We start from the raw sequence: 21,310 nt of genomic DNA, 5'->3' as shown, positions 1-21,310 counted from the left end.
CTGTGACTCACTTTCTGACTACAGTATTTGTCTCTTTCATGCTTCAGTAACAGTGGTACTAAGCACTGCTGTGGAATGTAACTGTTTTGTCTCCATTTATTGCATGTATGGCACAATGTTAATGCTAAGACATGGTCTATTTTTAAGAACTATTTTCTATACACATTTTAGGTATACTTCAGCAGGTTTTTATAATGTGGGGCATAAGTATGTGTTTAAGCAGGGATGGGTGGTGTTGTCATGTAGTTTGACCTCAGGATGATCAGGTAAGTCTTGTTTGATGAATACATAATCCCTGAACAGTATGGTTCTATTTTGGTCAGCTTTACTAGTAGAAGTGACAGTTGTACCAATTATACAGGTCCAGTTGCAATTACTACTTATTGTATTTATCCACAATCTAATTTTATATTTGGTCTTGTAGATTCGGCCCCAGAACTGCTGTGTCTGATGACGCAGAGTAAGTTGTCTTGTGTTTACAAGATTCTGTTTTAAACAACTTACACTGCATGCTTTCCCATCTTTCTACTAATTTAAAGTGCAGTTGATGCATCATTATTGTTTTGCAGTGTTTTGGCAAATAAATTTTTCAGACATCACTGAAAAATGGAATGTGATATGGCTTACATTGCAGTTAAAAATAATTTCTATGTAAAAGTCCTTAAAAACTAAGTGTAATACTAATGTCCAGCTGTTGCTTAAAAGATTTTTTCCTCTTTTTTTCTTTTATTTTTGTCTTGGATTTCTTCTGAATTTCCATTGCCTCTAGTCAGCTACAGGTAAAGAGAGTTGGGTTGAATCTGGGCGTTGAAGAAAAAAATGAAGTGTGAGGAAGAAGAGGAAGAAATAAAGAAAGCCCAAAGCAAAATAATATCATTGTAATCTTCAGAATAACTACCAGGAAGATACATCTTTAGCTGAGCCTTTATTCTCTTTTTAAAAATTTATATTCAATCCCTTCCAAGTTATGTTTAATTTAATAAAGTACTACATTTCAATTTTTAAGCTCTACACCTCAATGCATCACTTTTCATAGAAGGAGTAGAACTGACATTTATCACACTCAAAAATTTTAATTGTTCATGTATGCATACAAACTTTAGTATGGAATAGTATGTGGTGTCATTTGGAAAGCTCTTTGGAAGTATTAGCTATTTAGAAGAGAAATAGTTGGAAACTACAGACACAATAATATCAATGTCCTTCTGTTCACAGAAATGCATGTGACCTTCTCTGTGTCCCAGATTAAATCCCAAAATATAAACAACAGTATGGAGAATTGTGGGGTTTTTATAATGAGTATACACAGAGACTCATATGCAATTTTTCACTCTTTCCTCTAATGATAAAGCTTAGAATCATGGCCTGAGTGTTCTTTACAAGTTCTTTAATACCTTTATGCTAAGCAAAGCCTCTGTTCTCTGACTACAGAGTAAGCATGATCATTTTCAAGCAGCAGGAATCTGTCCAGTCAAATGAAGGGGTGAGATAAAAAGAGCAATAAAACATAGAAGTGTTATACTTAACAATGGGGACATTCCAGCTATTTCAGAAAGCCTGCTTTGTGATTGATTTTTTCATCTATGTATGTCTGTATTAAATGTAATCATGAGAGAAGGTACATGGAGATGCCTTCAAACAGGTATTTCAATGGTCTTGGTGCTATAATGTGAGAGTAGCAATGATCAATAAATCATATTGCTTATTCTATACTGATTCTTACTTTGTTTTAAAAGGCAAAACAATTAATATTCAAACCTCATTGTCATCCTTTCCAGATGTGCTACATTTTACAGAGCAACTATTTTCCTATACTGTCTTTTAAGTTTTTATAAAAGACTGTGTTTTCCCTTTTGAAAACAAAGTATTTATGAAGACTCTAATAAAACTTGGCTCTCAAGTAGGAAAAATAAATTGAACTGACATTTAAAATACTTTTTAAATGTTTGTCAAGTCCCCATTGAAAACTGTAACTTGAATTCAGTCTTAGACTAGATGCTCTTTATTCCAGCAGCAACACTAAGCATTTTTATTAGACTGGCAAAGTTCCCTTTGCTAGTCAGAGAAAAACTAGATATTGTCATCAGCCCTGGTCTGTCTCAGGGTCCAGAAAAGGCTGTACTTAGTGTGTTGCTGCTGACCAGGCCCATTCCCATCTCCTGAAGAGAGAGAATTCTGGTGGTACCGTGATAGTCCAATATGAGTTTAGGCTCATAGTGAGCTGAGATTTTTGAGTATTTCTTTGCTAGTCTGATTTTGAGCCAGTCTGTCCCTTTTTATGTTTTGTTGGAGTTTTTTAATTCTTAGTATGACTGTAAGATGATAATGCAGCCACATAATAAAATGCCTTACATAAGGATTGTTAACATATTCTCATAAGAAGTTTTTTTTGCCTTATCTCTCAGTTTTAAATTAATTAATCTAAACATTGAAGTCCTTCAGTTTTTTTAAAATTCAAAATTTATTTAGACTTGTTAAAAAAAAAGAAATTGTTGCATGATATCTCTGACAGCAATAACTGTAATTTGTGATAATAAAGCAGTGTAGCTTGAAAATCCCAACATCCCAAATACACTGTTGGTCTGCACAGTGCTTTTTCCCAGATGATTGTTAGAATGGCAGGTCTGGTACACTGGTCAGCAGAAAGGCCTTTTGCTTCAGGACAGAGTTTGTATACAATTTCTGGAGCTGTTCTAATGGCAGAAAGGTAATGAACTTGAATTTGGTCCAGTTCCATGTTCCCTGTCTACTTGTGTGCTGTGTGCCTGCTGGGCCAACATGTGGTTGAAGGGAGCAGTAAATCTAGTTCTGTTCATGGAGGTGTTAGTGATTGCCTGGAGCCATTTGGAGACTGTACAAGACAGAAATAGGATGAAATTATGTGGGACTCACAGTGAAAATTGTCTTTGGATAGAAGCTCAGAGTTTTGGCCTCTTTGATTCTTTTCTAAGGATGAACTTGTCAGACAGAGAAGTTGATGTAGACCTTTCAGTTGGCCTTGTCCACGTACTCAGGAGAGGAGGTTTTTCTCCTTTGTGATTACTACATGTTGGTCAGGGTGGAGCACAGTGCTTTGAGGTGGGACTCCTTCAGACTGCTGTCTTGGGAAGATACCGTTGTGGAATAACATGTTGCTGCAGAGCTGAAGTTTGAACCCACCCAGTTGCTTATCCATGACAATGAAGGCGCAGCAGTGGGAGGTGACTGCTGAAGTAGGAGGTGCATCTGGGGTTGTAGTGTATAGTTTGACTCCTGGCCGAGGCTAAAGCCTTTTCCAGAGAACCTTTTTTACCGCATTGTTAATAGTTGTAAAACCTGTTGCTGTCTTTGTGCACCCTGTGAGGCCTGCATGAATTCAGGGAACATACATTAGACTTAATTAGGAAATCCAGGTATTCCTTCTAGAAAGGCAAGATTCTTCCATCCCAAATGGCAGAGAGTGTGTACTCATGCTCTACCAGGACCAGTAACCACCATTTCAGGTCTTACCTTTTCTCCTACTGCATGTGAATGAAAAATTGTTTAACATGAGGAAAGAGTAAAAGGGAAGAGCTACACAACCAGTTTGACCCAGTAGGCACAAGGTATCAAATACTGAGCACTAAAGGCTTTCTTAGTGTGAGTTTCAAAAGCTCTTGAACTGGAATAAACCCTATGAGAGTGACTTTATTGTGAGTTATGCCTCTCCCAACCTACCTCACCAGTTTGCCCAATATGGTTGATGTTTAAGTTTTAAAAAAAAAACAACACTTGCCATCTCTCTAAGTTTTGTTATTTAGGAGTGTTCCAATCCAATCCTGAACAATGCAACTGTTAAACTACCCACAGAAAAACCCAAATTAGTGTAACCCTCTGAACTCTGTTTAAGGGGTGAAGCCCAGTAATATGTTAACTTCACTCTTCATGCTTAAAGGCAATAGGATGTTTATTCTGTTCTTCATTTCTGAGTAAATATCTACTTAGCAGGATGGAATCTCTGCATGTCCTTTTCCATACACTGTCCAGACCTTTCAAGGGCTTTCTTGAGAGTGGCATTCCTGTCTTTGCTTGCCTGAATACAAATGCTGGCTCATAAATATATGCACAGCTTTCTGTGAGTATTCACTTTGAATACTGTGGACGCAGTTGCCCACAATTTTATCTTCATTGGGTGCTTCTCCTGCTGGTTGGCTCATTGGCTCACGTAAAGCTGCAGGTGATCATTTGAGGACTGCTGTGAAATCACTTCATGTGGAACTGCATGGCTTTCTTTTAAGTTTTTTTTTTTTTTGCTTTGAATGGCACAACTGAGGTCATGTTTTACTAATAATAGGTAGAGGTGGAGTAGTAAGCATGTTATCTTTGTGTGAAAAATCTTTATATAATATAAAGAGATGCATAACGTCAAACCATAACCATTTTTTTCCTTTAGTTCTCCAAAGGTCAGAGACATAAATAGAAAAACTTTTTTTTTTGTCCTGGACATCATATTTTCCTTGTTAGGTTAGCTGTATTAATAGGTTGGTGCTGGTAGCATTGGATTTCTTCAAGGCAGAGAGGGGAAAAAAGGGGAGGTGAAAAAGTACCATGCAGTTTGAACTGAGTGTACTGAGTTTGTAACAATAGCATTTTGCTGGCCATGCTGTCCCTGATGTGCTTCTCAAGCCTTCTTTTACCCTGAAATGGAAAATTCTGTCTGTGGTGTTAATCAAAGCGATCTTGAAAACCCATTGGGCACAAATCTTCAGAAAGTAAACTGTTCTGACTGATAGAGTGATTTTATTAAGAGCTGTTGATGGAAGTGTAAAGTTAGTAGTGCTTCTTAGTGAGATATAAAGTTGTGGTTGGCTAACAAAATGGGAAGTTGAGGAGTCTAATGCCTGAAGTACTGTGTGGGAGCCATAGGGATGCTAACAAGCCTGATTTGGGGACTGCTGCTTTTGGGAGCTTTGTAGCAGAGCAGGTGTCTGATTCTGCTGTAGCACCCTCATGTGGCTTCAGCTCTTACAAGCTGAAGGAATATAAGCCTCTAAATAAGGTGGGCCTGTTGTTATTTTTCCCTTGTTTAGGAGTATGAGTATGTTTGACATGAGATGTGAAGAAGAAGCTGTGGCTCAGCCTCATAGCAAAGCTCGCCATGAGAAGCTGCAGAACATACACAACCAGCTGAAAGAGGATGAGACCAGATGGCAAGATGTGAGTACACAACATTGTCTGCAATGCTGGCAGGCACTGAGGCCAGCCAGCTAACCAAAGCCAGGACAACCTGCTAAGTCTGCACTTGCTGTGCAATGCCAAAATAATGAGACAGTTTTTTTTCCTCAGTGGATTGTTGCTAAAACCATAGAAGTCCAAAATTTGTTGTAAATCAAAAAATACAAGATCTTCCAGTCCCTCTGCCTGTTCACCAGGTATTTTGCTTTTTAAAAAAAATGCAAAGAAACTGTGATTAGGTAAAAAAAATGGAAGAACAACTTCTAACTGCTGACTTCTCTAACTTTTCTAATTAGTCAATGCCCAAAGTGACAAATACAAGACTAAGTAGGACAGGGAACAAATAGGTCAGCCTTTTCTTTAATAAATTTGCATAGATACAGAAAATGTTAATGTTTTCCATCTTGTCCAAGCAAATAAATACCACTTCAGGTTAGCTACACCCCGCTTGGTTTACAAGGCCTTTCCAAACCTTCTTTCCTTGATGTGTTTTGTTAAGCTGTCCAAGCATTGCAGGTAAGTTAGTATAAGGAGTTTTAGTTTCAGTTCTGTTCATTCCTAAAGACTGATTTTAAATAAAGAATTTGGGATATTTTTTAATTAAAAAAAAAAAAAAAACACCCAAAACACAATAAAACACATCTCTTCAAGTATGGTAGTTTCTCATTACAAGGAAAGCTTCTGTGAAACACCTCAGAGAGGTTTTTGGTAGAAAATTAAAGGAAAAGTTAAAAACAAGTTGTATATACAGCTAAGAAGTGACTTTTTATAGTAGAACAATGAAGGACTTCAGCTGAAAGGTCTTTATGTGTGGGAAGCTGTAATTTCCCAGCAGAGATAGGAATAAATCCAAAGGCATTCAAGAACTTTGAGAACTCTGCTGTAGAATTGAAAATCCTCTGAGCTAAAGTTATTACATTTTCCAGGCCCTCAGCACCTTTTACCACGAACTAAAAATTCTGAAGAAGTACTGAAAATGCCTTTATTAGAATGTCCTTGGCATTCCTGAGGGCTTTATAGAGACATGGGTCATGCTCTGATATTTTAGATGCCCATGCTATGAATTTGCCAACAATTAACAATTTCAAGGGGTTTTAAAATTATTGTTATTCTAAAGCATCAGAACTGAAAATGATAAACATGTCTGGTTTTTAATTATGAAAAGAGAAAGAGGGCTTATGTTAGAAAATTTGCTAATGAAAAACTAATTTCCAAACAATAGACAACAGTATAAGTAGCTGAATACAGAAATGCTTTGGTATTCAATGAGAATAATTAGTAATTGAAGAAAATGATAGGCCTGTGTTTCATGAAGGGGATTATAGACTGATATATGTAGGTCATGTGAAGAAGTACTTTAATGAACATTCCCTTTAGTGTAAAATCAATAAATTGTGGTTTTAAGCTAAATTAAAAGTGATCATGTTTTTTCCTGATTTCTGATTTTCATAAAATGTTTGCAGTACCTTCTGCTGTTTACCAAAAAAATGCAATTAAAATATTTGGGAAACCATGTAATTAATGAAATAGCCTTTGAATTGAGTATGTGTTATGAATATCTGGGTTTTATTAAAACCAAAAGTTGTTACGAGTGCATGAAATATAATCTGTATACCAATCTCCTGTGGAGAGATGTGGAAAAGTTAATGACAAATGTTCCCTTCCAGTTTCCTAGGAAGTTATTTTTCTTTTCAGGAGTTCTGCAATCGTTATTTTTTACATGTAAAATTTTGTTCCTTTGCTAGTTGGCTGCAAAGAAATTTTACAGTTCAGAAAACTTCTTTACTGTAATACTTGTACTGTGCAAAAGACCTTGCTTCTGTATCCTCCAGGATTTTTGAATTCATAAAGGATGCAGACATCACAGGGGCCATAACAAGTGCCTCCTGTGACTCTCTGCTTTACTATCAGGCTAGTTTTTCAGAAAAGGCAGAGAACCAGATTCAGTCAATCTTCTGCACAATTTCAGGCAGGCAGATTCCAAAAAACTGCAATTGTTACTTCAACAAGGACGTCTCTATGTAGCTGGATACAAACCATAGGTTTTTTACTGTGTCATCTCTCACACCAGCCAGGTATGAGCCACATCACTCCCTAATCTCTCTTGCTGACATCTGGATCCAGAGTAATGCAGGGTGGCCATGATGAAGAATTTAAATTTGGATGCTGCACTGGATTTTTCTATCAAAAAACCACAACATCATGGGTCAGCCATATTTCCATGTAGCTTAGCATGGGCACAGTTGGAACTATAAGCTCTCCAAGGCAGACAGTGCAGCTGTAGCTCATGGTGAAACAACATCCATTCCTCCAATGAACCCTTGCTTCCTGTATGTCTGATTATTAAAATTCTTCACCAAACATAATTTTTTTACTTAATTTTCCTGGAGAATTGGATTTTGTCCCTAGTGTTGGTCAAAGTGAAAATGAATGTCCTGACTGGTCCTTTTAGGCCAAATTTTCTGCCAAAAGCAAAGTAAGCAATGAAGCTGTGAAATCTTTACTATATCCTGCTGTCAGCAGAAAATTCGGGCAACATCTTCATTTATGGCATGAATTCCTTTTGTCATTGAAATAAACAATGCTGCCTGCAGGTGATGGGAGCCTAGTCCACAGGCAAGAACAAGTACTGCAACCAGCTGGTCGGGTTCATTGTTACCTGTGGCCACTTTTCAGTTACTTGCAACTCTGCATTCAGGTGCCTTCCTTCTCTCACAGGACCTGGCTCGGTGGAAGAGTCGTCGAAGGAGCGCTTCCCAGGATTTGATTAAAAAGGAAGCTGAGAGAAAGAAAATGGAGAGGTTATTGGCTGGAGAGGGAACGAATGAGCGCAGAAAAAGCATCAAAACCTACCGAGAAATCGTGGAGGAGAAGTACGTTGTTTTACTGGAGTGTAGTGGCATGTCTGAAAATGCTCTGAAAGCCTGAGTGAGGGAGAGGGGAGGGTGTTGCTGGAGCAGAGGAAATGGCTGTGATTTCCAGGGTTAATGTGATGGTTTCTTGTGTTGTCTTCCTTGCAGAGAGAGAAGGGAGCGGGAGCTTCATGAGGCATACAAGAATGCAAAGACACAGGAGGAGGCTGAGAGCATCCTCCAGCAGTACACTGAAAGATTCACTATCAGTGAAGCTGTCCTTGAGCGTTTGCAGATGCCAAAAATTCTAGAAAGAAGCCATTCAGTGGAACCAAATTCCCCACTGAAAGACCCAAATCCTCTGAGATATTTAAGGCAACAGTCACTTCCTGCTCCAAAATTCACTGCCACAATTGAAGCAACCATTGTTCCCACCACTGAACTAGAGCCCAGCAGTTCAACAGGACGCACATCTCCCAGCAAAAGTGTCTCCAAGGCTGTGCCTATGCTGACACCCAAGCCTTATTCACAACCCAAAAACACACAGGAAGTTTTAAAGAACTTTAAGGTAGGATACATCACGTGCCCCAAAGTCAAAGGAGGCAAAGAGATCTTGATTGAGTCATCTGAACATAGAAATGTTTAATGCAATTATGTAGAAAATGGTGGCAGCATTCTGATATCATAAAATTCAGCTTCATGCTCTGTGCTGCTTCTGGTTTAGTGGTTTCTTCATGTTTACCAGTCTTCTTAGAATCTTGACCTCTTCAGATTGAAATATTTGCACTGGTCATTTTAACTCAGGCTAAATTTGTTTGGGGAAAAGGGGAATTTAAGACAAAAGCAAGGTGTTTCCTCAGAAAGTTTTTAGAAAAGAGTTTGTGGTCATGTTTTTTGTTTTTGAACAAAATGGAAGGTGCAGAGAGTGTGGAAGCCCTGATTTTTGAAGCAAGACCTGAACTGACTTTTGTGCCAGGGGTCTGATTTTTGGCACACCCAAACAAGTGTGTGGCTACAGAGCCAAGAGCCAGCTTGCCCAAAGATATGTTCTGTCTTAAATGTGCTTCTCACCAAGGATGATTGGGGAAATCTGCTTCACAGACACAAAGAGAGGATTTAGGTTGTGCATGGAGGTTCAGTGAAGCAGGTTGGTTCTGGGGTAGCAGAGTAACTGGAGATTGATGGTGAGAGAGGGAGAGTGGCTCCACTGGATTGCAAGAACCATGCAAAGACTATGGGAGTAAAAGAAGTAAGAGAACTTGGATGAAAGCAGGGCTGCTGGGAATTAGTCAGCGATGGTTTGTGGGAGAAGAATAGGAAACAATATTCTGAAACCAGAATATGAAATCTGAGGAGTGTATCTTTGACTGGTTGGTTGTGGAAAATGACAGTAAGATACTGAACGAATGATGGAAAAATAAAAGGACTGGGATGTATTAAAAAGAACAGCCCAGAATAAGTCAAGTTTGAAAACATCTGCTGTTCACAGTGCCTGTACCTAAATTGGAGCTTACCCGAGTCTCATAGTAGTCATGTTGTGAACAGTGTGAAGCCTACTGGCATGAGTGACCCCACTCTCTAGAGTTTGGGTTCCCTTTTGTCTGCCATTGCTCATACTTTGCAAGTGGCTTTCAAGGGTCCCTGCTGATATCCCAGTAGCACTGCTACCATGTATATTCAGGTTGTTTACTTTCTAAAAAGTAAGTCAGCTCTTTACAGCTAGTGAAAAAATCATGCTGTGATCTATAATTTATTGAAGTCTGTCCCAGCTCTTGTGGAAACCACGCCCCACCATGTTTCCTAGCTGAAAGCAGAAACTGATAATTCTGGTTTCTCCTATACCCTGCTTGGTATGCCCTGAGTTTACTTTTTAGATATCAGTGAATCATGGATCTTTGGGTTTTTTCTTGTCCTTGCCACTTTTTTCATCAGGGGACCAAGATATGTGTGTGTATCACCATAATGTTATTGCATATATAATTCACATATGTGGGAAAAAACTAACTCATGAAGGCTCCTACGCCCCATGAGCCACCACAAAAAAATCTGTTTGAATCTTGTTCATGTGATGTGAAAAAATGTGATTTGTCTCAGTAGGAATTATTCCCTAGCACAGTCTGTCAATGATTCTTGGCTCTGGTGACAATGTGTTGACTTCCTCCAGATCAGACAGAAAGGAGTATGTTTGTTTAACTCTTCAGCCAGGGCATCTGTCCTGTTCATCCAAACATTTGGTTTTCCTCCTTAACATAAATAGAGAAATGTCTTAGTCTAAACAGAGACACTGAAATGGATGGTGCAGCCTGCCAGTGTTTTCCTGGACTTTTCATTTTTGAGATCTTTCATAACCTGCCTCTCTAGTAGATAATCCAGCACACAGTCCCAGAAGACTTGGGGCTCAGTCCTGCTCACACTTGTGTTTGGAAATAAACCCTAAGAGAAGTACTGTGTTAAGTGGATGATGTCAGTGTAGAAAGGGAGGGAACATTTTCATCTGAAAACCACTCAGAAGGAGTGAAACAGGTGGTGGAGCTGATTGTGCAAGGGCTAACAGCCTCCACCTTCCTGCACATCTGGCAGAGCTAAGGATGCCCAGCAACTCAGAGATGGCCTCTTAGTTAATCATGCTCATAAAGGATAAGCCTCTGGATGCATGTGCAGGAGAAGTCAGTGGAAGGAGTTTGCCCTCAGCCTGCCACTGATGATATATGCTAAGTTGGAGTGCCACTCTTGAGGTATCCAAGCAGTTCACTCAGTAAGTAAAGAAGGATCTCTGTGCACAAAGTAGCAAAGCCCTCCTTTCTCCTCGTGCCTGCTGACAAGCCTGTAAACATCTGTGCAGTGGCCAGGCAGGAGCAATGTGGTGGTACTGAGACATGGTCCTCTCCTAGTCTCTCTCCACCTGGAGCCTCTTAAGGTGAAGGGCTAGTGAGTTCTCTGTAGCAAGACTTCTCCTCTACGCTTCTACAAAGAGCCCTTCAAATCAAATGGAGTCTTTACATGCCACCTCCATTCAGAAATTCCAGTGTAAAAGTGCCAAGAAGTTGTATCAATTCAGAGGAAGAAGCCAAAGCATATTTTGCACTTTCTTCTTTGCTTAAAGGTTCCTTAGCAGGATTATATGGCCACCAAGGAGCTAGCTTGACCCTGAGAAAAAGGTAGTCAAACTGTTTCCACACTCTCCTTTTCAAGGAGATTGCCTAAAGTCATTTTTTGGGAAAGCACCTATCTGTGTGATTGCCTTATGGAGAGGGTGGAATGGCCAGTTTTATTTGCTGGTGCCTTGATTCCCTATTATGAGCAACAAAGAAACAAGTAGATGAACGCTGCTGCTCCTGTCCCTTCAAAGTTCACACGACAGTGCTTCAAAAAAGTGCAGACTGCTAATGCTGTGGTGAGGTCATTGAGGTACATAAGCAGTTCATCAGCATAATTAGTCCTGGAGAGCCTGCTTAGCTCTTGCCTAAGGCAATGTAAAACCCAGCACTTTTGGTCTAAATTTAACATAAAAATTGATTTTTTTTAGACATCCTTTGATCTGTGATGCCCACAAAGGGTGTCTGTATGTTACTGGGAGAATGGAATGTGGGAAACCAGGAAATCCAGAAAAATTATTTCCTTGTGCCTGTATTTTGTTTATGAGCCCTCTAGGGTCACAGGGTCTTCTCTGTTTTGGCGTGTTGAATGAAATATGTGCTTGGCTTCATCCCTCACTGATAACAAAGACTGTGTTAATGATTGTAGTATCATGTTGAACTCCTAATTTCCTAAATTCCTTGGAATGCTATTTGTCTCAGCATATTTATTTAACTGTATTCTGCAGGTAGATGGAAAAGTCAGCATGAATGGAGAAAATGTCAACGGCACGGAAGAAAAGGATAAAGAATGCACAACAGTAATATTTACTCCTTCACCAACCAGATCTCTGAAATTTGATGGAGTAGCCAGAGGGGACAAGCCCCCGGTAGAGTTGAAGGAGGACCCCCCAAGTGTTGAGCTCAGTTTACAGAGGCCTGCCACTCAGAGTGTGCACAAAGAGCCAACAGTAAGACCAACACGAACAAACCAGCCTTACTTTCTGTGCCAATTTTCTGTCTCATGATGTGTTTAATCACTAACTAATGATACCCAAGTGCCTCTGTTTGCCTTATTGCAAAAGGGTGTGCCCAGACCAGGAAAAAACTATAAACAAAAACCCTAGTCCTTTGTAAATTAAAGGCTTCTTCCTTTTGTATGTGGGTAGAGAAATAGGAGGGTAAAATTAAAAAAACTTTTTGCAGCCACTGGGGATTTTGGAGGGTTGGTTTTTTTTTTTTTGTCTTTTTCATTTTTGTTGTTGTTTTGGTTTTTTTTTTCCCAGATGCCATGCAGCTGATAAGCATGCTTTAAATGTGCTGGGCCAGGGAGAAATTGATTCAGTGTCCCAGCCGTTGTGCAGGTTTATTCAGCGCTTCTCCTAATGTAAGCTGATTAGATCAGCAACATAATTGGACTGTGTGAGCCATTATAATTAGTCTCAGTTTTCAGTTTTCAAAAGAGGATGTGGATGTGCTGGCAGTTTTGAACATTTGGTTTTCATTCCTCTCTCAGAAACATTAGAAAAGGGGATAAGCTATTGAAATGCTCAGAGGGGCCAACATGCTTCTTAACTGCCTTATCAGAGAAACAAATTAATTTTACCTTTTCATCTTTCTCTCCCCCTCTTCCCCAGAGAAAAAGGCAGGCGTAAAACTAGAGCATATCACAGCAGGCATCTAGATGCTACAAAACTGTAATAAAAGTAGATAGTAAAAACAAAACAAGAAATAAGGAGAGGATTGCAAAGAGAGCGTGTAAAAGGGCTGCAAGGAAGTGACAGCAGAGGGAATTCTCACCATTTTTTCCTGCGTAACAACAAAGAGAATTGGAGATGTGGTGAGAGTTGGAATATGATAATTTTTTCTTTCATCTCAGATTTCATCCAAGCATTGGCCAGATGGATAAAAGGGAGCAGGCAGAGATCTGTCCTGGGGCGTGATGGCTCATTCATGAGAAAGGGTTTGTGTTTTACTCCACTGCTTAATGCCAGTCTCTAGCTATGGACAACCAAATCATGGAGCCTGCAGCAATCATGGGACCTGGAGTGTGCCATGAGCATAGACTTGATTCTGTCAGAGGGAGCTGGTATTGAGTCAAAAGTGAATGATTTGCAGGGAGGGCAGGACTGAGGCTACTCCTGTCACAACAGTTTGGCTGTGAGGGAAAAGCCAGGTAAGCATTGCCTCTGATACAGAAGAGCAGATAATGGGAGTGTTTGGAGGATAGAGAAGAACCTCAGCCTGCTGGAGATTGGAAGCTCAATGACAATCTGAAAAGTAGCGAAGTGAAAATATTAAGGTCTCCTTTTTAAGGATTTTCAGGCCTAGTTAGAGTTATGAGGAAACTGAGCAGCAGAAGTCACTGTTAGTTCTTGAGTGTGCTGTATCTGTTTTATGTCCTATCATCGTCCCCTTTCTACAGCTCTGACAATGATATGGCCAGCTGAATGCAAATTTTTCTGTGTCTGGTTTCTCCTTCCAATTCTTAGTTCTTGTGGTGATTCTGGCAAAGGAGGCAGAAGATTTGGCTGCTCAGATTCCTTGTGACTCTTGACATTTACAGCTCCTGGTTTGTCCACTTAAATGCACTTACTGATGAAGCCTACAAGAGAGAATGAGCGTGCGCCAAAATGGTGCTAGTGACAGTGTCCATGCTCTAACTACAAATTTTATATCAATAGCCTCACAATTCCATCAGCAATGTGACTGGGTAGTGCAAATCATTGTAATTACTCCTGGCACTTCAGCTTCAAGCAAAGGTATGGGTGTTAGGCATGTCAAGGACAGAGGAAGGAGAGCAGACTGCTTTGAGGTGGGTCTTCCATGGGAAGACAGGTGGAATGCACTGAATGTGATGAGAGAGGTGACGAGGAGATCTGCCTGTGGCTGGAAGGGAATTTGCCAGCCTAAAATAAGATTTCAGGTTTTGTTTCTTCTGGATGCTTACTTCTCTTTACCCAGATGCTTCTTTTTAATTTTACAGGTCTCCATGCCTCAGACTAAGGCATGGGCAGTAACTTAGCTATTAAGCATACAGGAGAGCCTTGGTTTGTTGATGGCAAGGGCTTAGATACAAAGGTACAGAGATGGGACATGGTACTGGTGTTTGGCTTCTCCACTGTGGGTCTTGGGACACAGACAAGCACTGCTATGGACACCTTGATATGGATGTGATTGGTCTGGGGCCTTTTCTGCAACACCTGGGCAGCTGCGCTGGACTCACTTCACTCAGCCTTCTCCCTGTACTTATTTTACTTCGGGCTTTGGACAACTAACACAACAATGTCAGCCTCATCTGCAGACCCAGAAAGGCTAAACTGCTCTCTGAAGGATATCACCCCTCCTAGGAAGGTTGGGAATCCAGATTAGGAAAGATAAGATCCTTCTGGGCTTGTTCCACTCCCCTTAAAATGAGACCTCTTGATCAGTAGGATACTGCATCTAGCTGTCACTGTCAGCATTCCAGAAGGGAAAAAGAGGTTTGATGTTTGCTCCAGGGAGGGGACTTCCAAGCTACACATTCTTAGAAGTAAGGAAGCCTTCTGAAAGCCTCCACTGTCACCTCCCACAAGGAGAAAACAGGGCTGTAGTTTTTCTCTGATGCTTAACCCTTCTGACATTCCAGAAGAGGAGGAGAAACAGGTGTAGAAAAGCAGCTGAGATGAAGAAGAGCTGTCTAGAGTGGAAGAAATTACTGAAGCTCTTTTGCCTTGAGAAAACTTCTACAAATTAAGCATATTTTCAAAGCCATTTCTAAACTTGCTTTCACTGTGTGAATTTGTGTATTTTATTGATTCAGTTCTTGTTAGCTGTGTCCTTCCCAAGCTTTGAATAAGATTCACAGGAAATAGTTCTGTTAAGAAATGATGAGTCAGAGGTTTGTTTTTTCCCCCTCTAGTTGCTTGTAGATTCGGGTTGGTTTTGTGATTTATTAATTTTCTACTCCTAGTCTCTTTTGTGAAATATATATTTCTTTTCATATACACCTTACCTATGGCACTCCTGTCCTCCCCTTCTGATTCTCTTCCTGTTCTTTACATGCCCCTTCCTCCTCCTCCTCCATCCCTCGTAGGGCTGCTCCCCTGCTGTTTCAGTTCATTTGTCAAATGGACTAGTTCTGTCTTCTCTCAGCCTGGCAGGCTCCCCTTTGAAGTCCCTTCTGTAGTCCCAGTTTGCATCTGTCTGGCTGCCCTCAGGCATTGTCTGCAACAGGGGAAGATGCTGTGCAACTGTACTCCAACAGTGCTTTCGGCCTGAAGTTTATTTAAGTTGCACCACTTAAAACACTAACACTACTGAGGCTTTTGGGGAGCTAGGGAAATGCAGAGATTATTTCCTGTGGGTGAGACCTCAGTATCAGTTGTCTTTTTGAGAAGAAAAGGACCTCATCTATATGTGAATCAAATAATGTTCGGCAACCAGAGACTGACTGGAAAACGTGTACATCCTGCCTGGACCTACTATGAAATGAGATGCAAAAACCTGCAGCAGGTGGGCAGGACAGTAAAGAAAAATATTATCAAAAAATATACTTACATCTCTAGAGTATAGGTAGAGTATTAGGTAGAGTATAGGTAGTGTATAAGTGATTTTACAACAGACTTACCTTTGCTTAAAGTAGCTTATAAAATTTGGCCTATAATTAAAGGCTAAAAAGGATAAACTTGACCTAGAAACAGGAGGAAAATATCCCACAGGTGTTTGTGGAGCAGTGTGGTGCTAAGAGGGGTGGTAGGTAAAGCATACCTATACCTCTCAATGCAGTTGGAAAAACTGGGGCACAAGCCCAAAGACTGATCAATCAGTGGCAGTACCAGCAATAATGGGAAAATCATGTCCTCATCCTGGTCCTACCTGTCAGCCATTAAGGCTGTGTTTTCTTCCCATTCTGCAGAATAGTGGTGGACACTACGAGTGCTGAGAAGTTGTATCTGCTAGCTCTTTGAATCAAAAGTTGGCAAAGTAAATATTTTGTTTTAGAACAGTGTTTGTGCAGATTTTAGTGTAGGGGAATTAATTTGTCAGTAAGTAAGTAACATCACTTTATTTTAACCAATCTTTATGCAAGCATGTAGAAATTATTGGCTTCCTATAGCTCTAACTATAACTTTGCTCTGATCAACCAAAAAAAAAAATAAATACAGGCAGCAAACTAAAAAAGATCAGGGTGAAGTGGTGGTGGTGGTTCTGGGGAGAGAGCTTTCTTTTAATTTTTCTCTAGCTAGCTTAAACTTGTCCATTTCTACTCACTGCACGCTTGGCACAAAATGCACTTGTTTTCTATATCCAAGTAACACTTTCCTTCATGTTGAAAAATTCACTGATTGAACTGAGATTAAAGTATAAGCTTTCTTGTGGTTGAGGATTGTTGGCCAAGCTACAGGAGAGCAGGGCTGAAATCCTGGTTTGTACATATCCAGTAAGACAAGTCTTTGTTCCTTGATTCATTATGAGATACGCTCGTGGAGTAAGCCTGTCTGTTCCAGACTGACAGCTTTGCCTTGAACCACACGTGAAAAGATGCACGGAGGGCTGGACTACCTGAAGGGAAAAAGGTGTAGGATGAGAAGTGTGAGCAGCAAAGCTCCAAAGCAGCCAGAAGGGAATTCTGCTCAGCATTTGGTTATGAGCATAACATGCCTGTCTCCTGTCCTTCAGAGAGCCATGTGCATTTCATTGTCTGTCAGTGAAAGAAGCTAATTTTACACCGCAATCGAGCAGTAATAACTCTAACAACTATCAGGAATTCTTCATACTTTCCTGCAACATTTTCAAGACTTCTCTGTCAGTTACTGATTACCCTGATCTTTTGTTGTAAATAGCTGGCCTGAATATAGCATTATATAGCTGGCAGATGACTTTACCTGTTGAAGCAGTGTTTTGGCTGTAGTACAATATCTGGCATAGCATGCAAGAAGCTAAGCTGTGGCAGCCCAAGGTTGTGCCATCATTACCACTCACATCAGCTGCCAGCATTAATTCTGATGAGGAAATCTTTGTATGAAAATTTTGAAGTCAGTGATATGTGTAGAATTTGAATCACAGAAGTTTTGTGACTTGTCAGACAATTTCTACATGTGGCTATCAATGTTGCAACCAATTTCATTCCTGAATGGTTTTACAGAATTTAAATTGTAGTTTTAACCTGATTCTTTCTGCTATCTCTGCATTCTCACCGAGACAGCTTGTTTTGTCATGCTTTCATATAAAATACAATAACAATATTTCGCATGATTTTGTGTGCAAGCAGTGTTAACCAAGCTATGTTTTGATATAATTTACAAGAAGGATTAATAAAGTTCTACTGTAACTTCCTTTGGAGTTTGTATTCTTGTGGAAGTTTTGATACTTTGTGTGCTAGGAATTTCTGGTTTTTGTATTTTTAGAGTTTTATTAAGGGTGTAAAGTTCTGCCACAGCAGTAGCCAATATGGTCATTTCTGGCTTGTATAATCTTTATCAAAGAAATACTTGCAGTGATACCCTAGTTTATGTGATTAAAATCTGTCTCTCACAAGCTGAACTAATTAATTTTCATGCCTAATAGGTGTTTGGTAACACTATATGCTTGTGCTTGTTTCCTTGTTAAGTGGATACTTGGTTTAGCAGAACACAGGTGTTGCTTTGTCCTCTGTACTGATGTGCTCATAACCACAAGAGCCATCACAGTATTTAACTTTCCATCATGAATTGAGGCTAAGTCAGAAATGGGGAAGCTGACTTTAACTCCTGGGCACCCAGATGCATGGGGTAATAAAAACACCCATCCAAGCAGACAGCATTCTTCAGTATGTAGAAGTTTTAATAGGACAGTCTTGACACCAGGCTAATGTGTGGGCAGAGATAATCACAGCCCCCATGCACTGAGGTTTTCCATACTCCTCTGGGAGGCTTCATTGCCTGTGGTTCTGTTGTGTGACCTTCCCTCACCTCAGCAGAGCCTGTGTTTGGAAAGCCTCTGTTGCCCTGCAGAAAGAGACCTCTGCCCACACAAACACAAATGACAGAAGGGTGCTGAGACCCTACATTAGCCCTTCATCCCAAGGCATGAGAGCTCCACACAAAACTGAAACGCCTCAGAAAGTCACTCTCTAGGTTACTGATTCTTGCAGTCAAAATACAGTCCTCCTAGGTGTAATGAAATGTTTGTACACTTATTTTTTCTGTTCAGTGATAGCATCATCATTTGATTACAAATATTTCTGAAATGTGAGGCATGATAGTCTGTGGTAGAGAGATATTTTATCAATTGTATCAGCACAAGAATTTTCTTAAGTGTACCATATAGTTGTGGATAAAATACTTGATAGTACTACATTAATTTGGTGTTATAAATAGAATTAAATTTAGTGGAAATAAGAGAGTTCCCCAGTGAAGTTGACTTAATTTTTTTATAAATTAGTTATTAATCAGTTTTATATTTTTAGCTGTATGTCACCACTATTTAATTGCTCAGCAGAGGGAGTAGAAAGAGTCAAGTCTCGTGAGCAGGAACAGAACTTCTGCAGCATGCCATTGGAAAGTCAGTTTTCCTGCAGCAAGTAGTAGCTCTTTTTTCTATAAATAACATTTATGTCTGTACCTGGTTCAGCCTCCTGGATGTGGGTAGGTGTAGTTATTGTGCTTGTGCAGGACAGCTGCACGACAGCACCAGCACCAGGTTTGGGTTCCTGAGGTAACTCCAGAGCCAGAGGTGATACGGGTGCATCGTGTCTGTGCATCATGCATCACTGCAGCATTCACTGAGCAACAGTGAATTTTAGCCCCTCTGAGAGGCCATTGTGGCTGTGCTCTTTCTCCAGCAGCAGCTGAAATCAGCAATTGATTTTCTTGGGTACAATAGTTTAACACTTTTTGTATTGGCTCTGGGAATATGACCGTTTATAGCTTTAAAGCCTCTGCAGTTGAAATTATAGTTGAATGTATTTATTTATTTTATTTTTTTCAATCTGGACAGTTGCTTTTTGAGAGTCAAGGGTGAATTCCATTGTTTTACCAAAAATATTATCAATCTAAATCCCAATAATTGAAATCTACAACAATTTCTTTTGGAGGCTTATGGTTTGAACCAGTGGGTGTGGAGCCTCTTTCTTTTCCATGTGAAACCTACCTTGTTTAGGGCAAATCCTGAGCTCTCAATAATAGCCATTTGTTTAGGTTTAACAGATTTTTGTAGGTTGTAGAATGACATGGAATAATTCAGGTCGTAGGTCTCTAGCTGAGTCTGCTACTCAAAACAGATATGAGATCAGAACAGGTTGCTAAGGGCTTGATCATTCAAATCTTGAAAACTTCTGATTCCAGGGATGGCACAACCTATGTGGCTAGCCTGTCCTCATGCAGAAATTATTTCTGCTTTAAGCAAGGTTGGCAAGGATTTCCTGTACCTTCTCCCCTGGCCGCTGTTACATGAGGAACCAGAACTGAGGCTGAAGGGGAAATTTTCTTTAGTTGCAGTAGAATTCTGCTGGGGCTTTTGCAATGAAAACTCTCAGTGGCACACCAGGCTGGCATCTAGATGAACTGGGGGATAGGGAGGTGGGTTATATGAAAGAAAAGAGCAGCTAAGTGGCAAGAGATAAACCTCTGGGCCACAGGACTTGCAGTCTTGGGAGAATTTCTGTGGGGCTGTGTTTTAGCCTGTGCCTCATTTCCAGTGACCATCCCTCCTGGAGTGTGTGAGACATGGAGGGAGAGGTCTGTGCTTTCCTCACTCTTCACAGGTGGACATGGTAGAGAGTAAGTCCTGAAACTTTCCATGTTACCTTTTGGAGACTCTGTTTCACTTTCTGCCTCATCCAGTTCAAGAACTGCTTTTAGGCAGGTGGGAGATGTGTCTCCATGCCTTGCCTGGGGCAGAGGCTGAGGGTGGCAGAGGTGAGGGTGCACTGGAAAGTGGTGGCAGTGCTGAGGATGGCAGGCAGCCAGCCCCAGCAGGCGCTGCCGCCTCGAGAGACGCGGGGCTGTGATCTGGCGCCTGTCCTGCTGAGAGGTGGCAGCACAGCCCTTGGCAGCTGCAGGACCCTTCTCTTCTTCCCAGCACTGCTGGCTGCCCGCTGGGCTTGCCTGGGTCACTGGCCCTGGCCATGGCCCCACACCAGTCTGCACCTTTTTCTTGTAGGGCATCTTCCTAGACATGTTCCTGCCCTTCTTGAGAGCGTCTCCTTCCAGAGAGGAGACGAGGCAGGGATTCACAAGCTTTGCCAGCAGTGAAGTTCCCTGGAGCATTGTGGTGTGTCCACAGGTGTTGACATCCTGTTGGCATTGCCAGCAGATGTCTCCAATTATGGAGCTGTGAGAGCCCAGGCCTGTTTTCCATGGGGCATGTTCAGGAAGGGGCCATAGGCTCATGTGGCCTGCAGGGATAGGAAACAGGATCCATACATAAGGTGAGGGTTGATTCCTACCTGCAGAAAAGAGGAAACTTGATCAGATTTCCTCCTTTGCAGCTGTTAAGAAGATGGAGGAGTGGGAAGAGGACAGGAAAGAGACTCTACAATAGGCTATTCCTGAAATATGTTACTTTTTATTTCAAAAATTAGTCTGCATTTTTAATTTTTCTCCACTGAATGTGCCATTTTCAAGATCTTGGATGCATTAGAAGCCCAAGCTATGGACAATGGCTGATAGCTTTGCTGCAGATTTTTCTTGATTTGCCTTTGGAAAAGCAGACATATGGTGGAAGCTGCTGAATAGATCAGCTGAAGTGTTACCCTTGTTTTGACAGTGTAGTTTTAACTCTGCAACAGCCCTGTCCAGGTCAGGAAGCTTGCTTTTCAAAGGCATTTGAATTATTGGCTTGATATGGTCTCACCATATTTTTTCAGTCCTCTCTTAATAGTGTTTCAAGTATTTCATTACCTTTAATACAAACTCTGCCTTTTCCCTTCAGATAACAGATTGTTTAGACAACCGTGAAATAAAGGAAGTATTTCATTACTTTGCCACTTTCCAAACCCTAGCATGTGCTATCTGTTCACTAATGCATACATTTGTGTGTTATTCTGGAAGGGGAAGCTAGGGGTGAAATGTGTGCTTATCTCCAGCTAACACAATCCAAGATATCCTACATTTTTAAAAGCTTGTAGGAGCTATTCCAAACCAACCACATTAATGGCTGATGATGAAGGATTTGAAAAGGAGATTAAAGCACAGCCATTCAATACCAGAATGGGCACATATTGCTCTG

The 21,310-nt window shown here is 40.6% G+C and overlaps 1 protein-coding gene across 6 annotated transcripts in view; it reads left to right on the top strand.

The window, feature by feature from the left end:
* LIMCH1 (LIM and calponin homology domains 1) overlaps window positions 1-21,310 on the top strand; it is a 174,412-nt gene that overhangs the window by 128,647 nt on the left and 24,455 nt on the right. For all 6 annotated transcript variants that reach the window (XM_059844922.1, XM_059844923.1, XM_059844927.1 and 3 more), the window contains 5 exons: window positions 425-460; window positions 5,049-5,175; window positions 7,912-8,066; window positions 8,214-8,613; window positions 11,869-12,090. In XM_059844922.1, coding sequence (XP_059700905.1) covers window positions 425-460; window positions 5,049-5,175; window positions 7,912-8,066; window positions 8,214-8,613; window positions 11,869-12,090 — 940 coding nt within the window. The remainder of the gene's footprint in view (window positions 1-424; window positions 461-5,048; window positions 5,176-7,911; window positions 8,067-8,213; window positions 8,614-11,868; window positions 12,091-21,310) is intronic.

This window comes from Haemorhous mexicanus, chromosome 4 (genome assembly GCF_027477595.1).
Source record: "Haemorhous mexicanus isolate bHaeMex1 chromosome 4, bHaeMex1.pri, whole genome shotgun sequence".
In the NCBI taxonomy this organism is placed as follows: Eukaryota; Metazoa; Chordata; class Aves; order Passeriformes; family Fringillidae; genus Haemorhous; species Haemorhous mexicanus.
Note: the sequence above shows the minus strand (reverse complement) of the source record. Positions and strands in the feature narration are given on the sequence as shown.